The sequence below is a fragment of the Leucoraja erinacea genome, chromosome 39, assembly GCF_028641065.1.
Source record: "Leucoraja erinacea ecotype New England chromosome 39, Leri_hhj_1, whole genome shotgun sequence".
NCBI classification, from domain to species: domain Eukaryota; kingdom Metazoa; phylum Chordata; class Chondrichthyes; order Rajiformes; family Rajidae; genus Leucoraja; species Leucoraja erinaceus.
In genome coordinates, this window is record NC_073415.1 from 7,389,911 (window position 1) to 7,399,427 (window position 9,517).

The 9,517-nt window shown below is 46.6% G+C and overlaps 1 protein-coding gene across 1 annotated transcript in view; it reads right to left on the reverse strand.

The window, feature by feature from the left end:
- Positions 1–9,517, reverse strand: part of LOC129714491 (proto-oncogene vav-like) — a 65,593-nt gene that overhangs the window by 17,626 nt on the left and 38,450 nt on the right. Inside the window, exons 7-13 of the mRNA XM_055664132.1 lie at positions 9,296–9,421; positions 8,425–8,471; positions 7,390–7,489; positions 4,893–4,988; positions 3,677–3,745; positions 3,503–3,589; positions 1,788–1,873 (exon numbers count right to left, since the gene is read on the reverse strand). Coding sequence (XP_055520107.1) covers positions 1,788–1,873; positions 3,503–3,589; positions 3,677–3,745; positions 4,893–4,988; positions 7,390–7,489; positions 8,425–8,471; positions 9,296–9,421 — 611 coding nt within the window. The remainder of the gene's footprint in view (positions 1–1,787; positions 1,874–3,502; positions 3,590–3,676; positions 3,746–4,892; positions 4,989–7,389; positions 7,490–8,424; positions 8,472–9,295; positions 9,422–9,517) is intronic.

Consider the following 9,517-nt stretch of genomic DNA (forward strand, 5'->3'; position numbering starts at 1 on the left):
GAAGGAAACCAGAGCTCCCAGAGAAAACCCACGCAGGTCACGGGGAGGAGAACGTAAAAACTCCGTACAGACAGCACCCGTAGTCAGGATCGAACCCGGGTCTCTGGCGCTGTAAGACAGCAACTCTACTGCTGCACAGTGCTGGCCCAAAAAGTTAAGGGATACAATATGGAAACATGATTTCGACCCAGTGAGTCCATGATGGTCATTGATCACCCACACACTAGTTCCATGTTATCCCACGTTTGTACCCTATACACAGGCAGAACGTGCAAACTCCGTACAGACAGCACCCGCAGTTAGGATCAAACCTAGGTCTCTGGCACTGTGAGACAGCAACTCTACCGCTGCGCCACTGTGCTGTCTTCGTGAATGTTTACTGAATCACCATCCTCTCCAAGCCAGAGAATTCAGTCTGAAGAAGGGTCTCAACCCGAATCGTTGCCTATTTCCTTCGCTCCATAGATGCTGAGTTTCTCACCCACTGAGTTTCTCCAGCATTTTTGTCTACCTTAGAGAATTCCAAAGGTTTATAACCTTTGGAATCAAAAGATTAAATTTCTCCTGATTTCTATAAAGTGGATCACCCTTAAAACCCTGTCCCACTTTCATGACCTAATTCACGACCTCAGTCGAGTTTGCCCTTGACTCACACTCACAGCACATTCGTCATGAGGTCGTAGCAGGTCGTGATGCTGGTCGTAGGCATCAAGTAGGTCGGGGCGTTTTTTTCAACATGATGAAAAATGTCCACGAGTGAAAAAGGTCGTGAATTAGGTTGTGAATGTGGGACAGGCCCTTTAATCATCATTGAAAAATCCATCTACATTCAATGATGCATTTCTGAGAAATGGTAACTTGGAGAGGAGTGTGTGGGGTGATCTTACAGAGGTATCTCAGCACTGAAGGTGTTACTGGACCAACAATATGGTCAGTAATACTCTAGACTCTGAGGTGCGGACATACAGTGTCAGAGTTTACAATAATGAGGATATTCAAAGCCGCAGAGGGATTTGAAAGCAGGAATGAATGGGGATTTTAAAATAAAATCAGAAAGTGTCGGAAAAAGTTCGGCAGGCCAGGTAACATAGAGGGGAAGAAAAACAGCTCACATTTCAGTTCCAGAAACACAGTCACTTTTCCAGTGTCTGCATAGGGTCATAGAGTCTTACAGTGTGGAAATAGGTTCATCGGCCCAACTCGCCAACACCAACCAACACTAGTCCCACCCGCCCACGTTTGGTCCATATCCCACTAAACCTGTCCCATCCATGTACCTGTCTAAATGTTTCTTATCTCTGAATGGGCTCGCCCCGCCTTACCTCTCTGAGCTGCTCCACCCCTACGCTCCTGCCTCAGGTCAGCTGGTCAGCTGCTCCTGGAGGTACCGAGGTCTAGTCGGAGGCTCAGAGGGGATAGAGCCTTCTCTGTTGCTGCTCCAGCACTCTGGAACACCCTGCCGTTGCACATCAGACAGCCCCCCTCACTGTCCATCTTCAAATCCAGTGTTAAAACACATTTGTACTCCCTGGCTTTTGACCATGTCTGAGGCTTTGCTTCTGTTTGTGGTGTTTTTGATGTTTCTTTATTTTACATGTCTTTTCCTACTATTTCTTTTGATTGTTATTTTTGGTGTGTATTAACTTTTTTGTCAATGATTAGTGATGTACAGCACTTTGTTGCAGCTATGTTTGTTTTTAAAGTGCTCTATAAATAAAATTATTATTATTATTATTATTATATTATTATTATTATTATTATTATACCTCTACCGCTGCGCCACTTACCTATCCAGCTTAGAGCGTTTTTCCACAGTCATTAAACGGACTTCACCATCCATCTTTGGGCGTCCGTAGTTGGCCAAGGATTGGTTCTAGGTTGAAATTAATTCAGTTTAGTTTAGATGGATACAACGTGCTTGAGTAACTCAGCGGGTCAGGCAGCATCTCGGGAGAAAAAGGAATGGGTGGCGTTTCTGGTCGGGAGGTTTAATTTAGTTTAGTTCATGGTACAGTGAAAAGCTTTTAGTTGCGTGCTAACCAGTCAGTCTCGCCGTTGGATTGCAACCTTGTCGTGGTCGGGGAGCGTGTGTGTCTCAGTGACCCCTAGAGCTATGCCAGCGGGAGATTCCTCTCCTGTTAGGGTCTCCCATGCTGGAGAGGTCGAAGGGTAGAGGCGAGACCAGGAGCGATCCACTGGTCCTCCAGGTTGGAGGTTGAGCACAGGGCTAACAACCCTGCCTCGTAAAACAAATACGTAGACATAGACAACAAGACCTACACCAAACCCAAACCAACTAGGAGCAGACGAGGGCATTCGATCCAATTTGTGATCCCAGCTACAAAGACAGATGTATACAGCAATTCGTTCTTCCCCCGCACACACAATTAAAGCATGGAATAATCTCCACCCAACTATAGTTACCCGACCAGATGCAAGTAGCTCTTTCTTCCCAATAACCCTTTCTGGCTTAAGTCCTCCCTCCACCACCTCCAGTTTAAATTCCATTTGGAATATTTTGGAGGACCAAGAAACCAAGAACCAAGAAAAAATATGTTACGGAACCAGCAACTGAAGGAATCAACTACTGAGTGGAGGACATGCGTTGCTGCTCTACATGCCAGGAGGCATAATATGCAGTAAGTAAGTAAGTAAGTAAGTCACCAGTCAATGGAAAGACTATACATGATTACAATTGAGCCGTCCACAGTATACAGACACCATGCTAAAGGGAATAATGTGTAGTGCAAGTTAAACTCCAGCAAAGTCCAATTAAAGATAGTCCGATGGTCTCGATGTTCCCGATGTTAGGGAAGTCCAGGACAAGGGGTCGCAGCTTAAGGATAAGGGGGAAATCCTTTAAAACTGAGATGAGAAGAACTTTTTTCACACAGAGAGTGGTGAATCTCTGGAACTCTTTGCCACAGAGGGTAGTTTAGGCCACTTCAATGGCTATATTTAAGAGGGAGTTAGTGTGGCCCTTGTGGCTGAAGGGGGTCTGGAGGAAGGCAGGTACAGGATACTGAGTTGGATGATCAGCCAATCATATTGAATGGTGGTGCAGGCTCGAGGGCCGAATGGCCTACTGCAGTTTCTATGTTTCTAAGGAAAATGTGTAGTGCAAGTTAAACTCCAGCAAAGTCCAATTAAAGATAGTCCAATGGTCTCCAATGATGGTAGCTCTGGACCTCTCTCTGGTTGTGGTAGGATGATTCAGTTGCCTGATAACAGCTGGGAAGAAACTGTCTCTGAATCTGAAGGTACACAAAATTGCTGGAGAAACTCAGCGGGTGCAGCAGCATCTATGGAGCGAAGGAAATAGGTGACGTTTCGGGCCGAAACCCTTCTTCAGACTTCTGAATCTGAAGGCGTGTGTTTTCACACTTGGCTGGTGGGAGAGGGGAGAAGAGGCAGTGACTGGAGGGGTGGGTGAGACAATGTAAAACCCTCTGCGAGAAGTGATCGATCCACAAAGTACATCTCGAGCAGCGTGGAAACTCACCAGGTTGTCTATTGAACACTGGAAACTTGTGATCTGCTTGAGAGTTTCATGGTCTCTTTTCACCTCATTCACACACTGGGCTAAATCCTGGGGGAAAAAACGGGAAAACAGTTGAAGGTAAACCAAGAGAGACAGGAGAAACTGCGGATGCTGGAATCTCAAGCTAAAACTCACCCTCATCGAGTCCAAGGCCATTCTCAGATTGTCCTTATCCCTCGCGTCGGTGGTGTGTTTAACTAATTCCTACAGGAAAATACATCAGTGAAATGCAAGGTTGGTATCAATAACGTTTGAGTATCCCTTTCAGGTTTCTTATTCACAGTGAACTAATTGCAAACTCAAGGTACTGGAGTAACTCAGCGGGTCAGGCAGGATCTCTTCCCATCCATGTTCTCCAGAGATGCTGCCTGACCCATATGAGCATAAGACATAGGAGCAGTTTACAATAATGTATCTCTAGTTGGCTCAAACCACTTCTGTTCAACAATCTGCCTATCAGGGAATCTCATTGCCTGAGGTCAGCTGTTGCTGCCCCTGATTAGTCATGCCTTCTTTCACTTCCAGTTTATTTTTCCCCATCCTTCCTACAGGCCGAAGAAGGGTCCCGACCCGAAACGTCACCTATCCATGTTCTCCACAGATGCTGCCTGACCCGCTGAGTTACTCCAGCACTCTGTGAAACGTCACCTATCCATGTTCTCCACAGATGCAGCCTGACCCGCTGAGTTACTCCAGCACTCTGTGAAACGTCACCTATCCATGTTCTCCACAGATGCTGCCTGACCCTCTGAGTTACTCCAGCACTCTGTGAAATCCTTGGAAGGTGTCACCTATCCATATTTTCTCCAAGATGCTGCAGGACCATTGAGTTACAAGCCAGCACTCTGTGAAATGATCGGCACCTATCCATTCCTTCCCCATATCCCCTGACAGATGCTGCCTGACCCTCTGAGGTTACTCTCAGCACTCTGTGAAACGTCACCTATCTTACAAAATTCTCCACAGATGCTGCCTGACCCTTGCTGAGTTACTCCAGCACAAGGGGTCACTATCCTTGAAGGGGTTACCAGTAGGAAAATAACGATGAGAAGAGGTATTTTCACACAGAGAATAGAAACATGGAAAAGGGTAGTTGAGGCCAGTTCATTGGAGTTTAGGCCATTCGGCCCCTTCAAGGGGATCAGCACCACTAAGGCAATATGATCATGAGTTGGATCATCAGCCATGATCAGTACGAATGTTGCCTACCTTCTCCCCGAATCCCTCCTGACTAATGCTATCTTTAAGAGTTCCTGCTTTTTTTCCCCCATATCCCTTGATTCCTTTAGCTGAGTTTCCCAGAGAGCCCTCTGTCAATTTTAACCAGTTTTAACCCTCTGGCAATTCTCACCTGAAGCAAAAGGTGATATTTAAGAACTCGCTGTATTGGCACCATCAACAGGTCTCGAAGAGTGAATTTTCCATTATTGGCTCTTTTTGAGCACTCCTGGAAAACAAAAAGTACTGTCAGTAATTATTCTGGACCCTGAATGAACATCTACGATATGTTGGACTTCAGCTTAGTTGAGAAATACAGCGCGGAAACAGGCCCTTCGGCCCATCTGGTCCTCACTGACCAGTGATCCCCGCACATTAACACTACCCTACACACACACACACTAGGGACAATTTACATTTACACCAAGCCAATTAACCTACTAACCTTCACGTCTTTGAAGTGTGGGAGGAAACCGAAGATCTTGGAGAAAACCCACGCAGGTCACGGGGATAATGTACAAACTACGTATAAACAGCTCCCGTAGTCGGAATTGAACCCGGGTCTCTGGCGCTACAAGCGCTGTAAGGCAGCATCTCTACTAACGGTGCTAATGGTGGTCAAGGCCGCTCTCTAGCTGGCGAAAAGACGATTCAGTTGCTGTACAAACTTTGTGGCGAATTTATGATTCAGTGGCTGGACAAAGGAATTCTTGTTATTGAAATATAAATCTACCTCATTGGAGCCCCTCGGACTATTTTTGATCGGACTTGATTGGCTTTATCGTGCACCAAATGTTATTCCGTTATCATGTATCTGTACACTGTGGACGGCTCGATTGTAATCATGTGTCGTCTTTCCGCTGACTGGTTAGCACGCAGCAAAAGCTTTTCACTGTACCTCAGTACACGTGACAATAAACTAAACTAAACTGAATTAGATTCTCGGGTAAACTCGTTTTGATCAACAATTAATTTTGTCCCAATTAGGGATGACACGGTGGCGCAGCGGTAGAGTTGCTGCCTTACAGCGCTTGCAGCACCGGAGACCCGGGTTCAATCCCGACTACGGGTGCTGTCTGTACGGAGTTTGTACGTTCTCCCCATGACCGCGTGGGTTTTCTCCGCGATATTTGGTTTCCTCCCACACTCCAAAGACTTGTGGGCTAATTAGTTTGGTATAAATGTATAAATTGTTCCTAGTGAGGGATAGTGTTAATGTGCGGGGATCGCTGGTCGGTGTGGACCTGGTGGGCCGAAGGGCCTGTTTCCGCGCTGTGCCTCTAAACCGCTATTGATGAACAGGTTCACACCCAGGATGTGGGTGTGAAGGCTAGCGTTTATTACCTGTCCTCCACTTCAACCAAGAAGGAACATTGACTAGCCACCTTCTTCAACCATTATAATTCATGTGGTAGCAGATTAGAACATCGAGGAGCAGATTGGCCACCTCAGAGGATGTTCAAAGCCAACCACAGATTGTATTCTCAGTCTGAAGAAATGTTTCGGCTCGAAACGTTGCCTATGTCCTTCGCTCCATAGATGCTGCTGCACCAGCTGAGTTTCTCCAGCTTTTTTGGGTACCTTCGATTTTCCAGCATCTGCAGTTCCTTCTTAAACACATTGTATTCTCAGTCTGTTGTCTATGTCAGGCCCAGACTGGCGCAACAAGAGAAGATTTTCTTCCATTAAGGCCAATGATAAACCAAATGCATTTCAACAATTATTCTTATTAGTTTTCAATTTCACATTAGAAGGCTTCGGAAGTTCGGCATGTCCTCACCAACTTCTGCAGATGCGCTGTAGAAAGCATTTTATTAGGATGCATCGCAACTTGGTTTGGGAACAACTCCATCTAAGACCGCAAGAACTCGGCGAGAGTTGTGGACGCAGCCCAGACCATAGCACAAACCTTTAATTCATTCCATCTACACTTAATGCTGCCTTGGCAAAGTCACCAGCATAATTAAGGACCAGTCTCACCCCGGCCACTCTCTCTTCTCCCCTCCCCCATCTGGCAAGAGGTACAGAAGTGTGAAAACGCACACCTCCAGATTCAGGGACAGTTTCTTCCCAGCTGTTATTAGACAACTGAACCATCCTCTCACCAGCTAGAGAGCGGTCCTAACCTCCCATCCACCTCATTTGAGACCTTTGAGCTATCTTTAATAGGACTTTATCGGATTTTATCTTGCAGGAAATGTTATTCCTGCTAATCACACTAGTTCTATGTTCTCCCATCACATTCCCATCCAATCCCTACAAACAAGGGGCAATTTACAGGAGCACCTGGAGGAAACCCACAGCGTCACAGGAGAGTACGTGCAAACTCCGCACAGACAGCACCCGACGTCAGGATCGAACCTGGGTCTGTGGAGCTGTGAGGCGGCGGTTCGACCAGCTGCGCCACCGTGCCGCCAACCTCTGTTGACAGCGGAAAGCAGCGGGGATGGGACGATGTGACCTCTGGTGTTAAACCAAGTCCTGTTTTTGAAGTTACTTCTCTACCCAAGCTGCGAATGCGGGAATGCCGAGAGTGGGAATTTGTGGGGAAGGGCGGATGGGTGGAGAGGGCATCCGTCTATGGGAGGAAATATCACTGAGGCAACAACAGCAAATCTGAAGGGTCCCACCTCCAACTTCAACCGAATGTCTTCTCTTGTGTTGGCAATCCTGTCCAGGTGTTTTGAAGCCGTCTCAAATTGGCTGCAGTATCGCCCATACAGGAGCAACCTTGGGAGAAACAAAAGGCATTGGTCAGCGCTGCCCAGTCTCATTGTCTGTAACTCATTTTCCACCTAGCCCACAGCTGACAATGGCCTGTTTCCTTCATCATCATTACTCTATGTTCTATGTCCCCAATCTCCAGCAATCTCTGCTTGTGGAAGTGTCAAAAAGACTACCCCTATTTTTTGTTAGACTTCCACCACCACAGCGTTGTGGAACAGTGGAAATAGATCTCAGTGACCAACTTAGACTAGCCCATGAAATGTGACACTATTTTCAAATCAGTCTCAAGATTGCAATGAAGAACGCTGCTGTGATAAGCTGTATGGCTCATGTTATTCAACAGCTTTGCTGCCTTACAGCACCAGAGACCCAGGTGTAATCCTGACTGTCTGTATGGAGTTTGCACGTTCTCCCCCTGACCGCGTGGGTTTTGTCCGGGATCTCCGGTTTCCTCCCACATTCCAAAGACGTCCAGGTTTGTAGGTCAATTGGCTTGGTATAAGTGTAAATTGTCCCTAGCGGTTAGGATAGTATTAGTGTGCGGGGATCGCTGGTCGGCGCCGACTCGGTGGGCTGAAGGGCCTGTTTCCACGCTGTATCTCTGAACTAAACTAAACTTCAGACGAAGTAGGGTCTGAAGAAGGGTCTCGACCCGAAACGTCACCCATTCCTTCTCTCCAGAGATGCTGCCTGTCCTGCTGAGTTACTCCAGTGTCTATCTGGGTTAAACCAGCATCTGCAGTTCCTTCCTACACAAAAATAAACCTCATCCCAGCTAACATTGTACTGCTTCATGTCCCCATGGATTTTATTATTCTGGGCTGTCCTATCAATCCATTCTTAATGTGGTAGATGGTAGCAAAGACCACATCTCATCATAGCTTCAAGCCTGATAGGAATGGATTCAGCCCAGCACCACCAAGCAGTCAAACACTCACTTCTTCTTGTAGTTATTGAAGATTTCATAGAGGTTCTGGGCACTGTTCTTTAGCGATGGAAATAGGCAATGAATCGGGCCAAAACCCTAATAAAGACTTGTGCAACCTCATTCAGCGTCTGTGGACTAGATGTCAGACAGGTATCGGTGAGACCAAAGTTAGGCGATAATAATTCGCCGAATAATCCGCTCGGTTTATTTATAGAGCACTTTGAAAAAAAACATAGCACTTCTGCAACAAAGTGCTCCGACATCACTCTGTCCTGGGTCTCCTCCATGTTAAGCGACAGCACCGGAAAAAGGAACAGCACCTCATATTCCGTTAGGGGAGTCTGCACATGTAAAATAACATCGAATTCTCAAAATTTTGTTAGTCCTTGCAGTCTCCTCCCCTTCCTCAGCCCCAGGCATGGTCAAAAGCCAGGGCTACAAATCCTTTGCCCTTTCTTGTAACACTGGATTTGAAGATGGATCAGTGAAGAGGGGGCCCGTCGTTGCCTATTTCCAACGGCAGGGATGCTTCCCCGCTGAGTTCCCAGCTTTTTTGTGTAGCCTTCGATCAGCAGAAGGCTCTATCCCCTTCTTCTTGTAGTTATTGAAGATAGTAGAGGTTCTGGTACTGTTCTTTATGATGCAGCTGAATTTCAGCTGACCTGAGGGTGCACGGGCAGGAGCGTATGGGTGGACACTCAGAGAGGTGTGGTTAGCATGATGATGCTACTCTGTCTGTAGAGTTGAGTTTATTCTTCTGCAATACAGCTCCCTACTCCTCAGCTGACATGAGCATTGCCCGACCTTAAATAACAACTCAGATACCGACCCCGTGACTCGAGCTTCAGAACTATGGTAGATACATTCCAAATACAGCTTGCTTCCAAAATCGAGGTTGCATCAACAATCACAGACTCCAGGGGCAGCGAGCAGCTTACCTCAATGTTTATAAATATATCTTCTAGATCCCGGGGTTCAAGAAATCGTTGCAATGGCTTGTAAAAATGCTGCAAAAACAGAAACAGAGATCCCTGTGAGCTTGTGTACTCTGGGTCAGTCCATTAGATACCGTGGTTACGATCACAGCGAGAGGTTCCATAAGT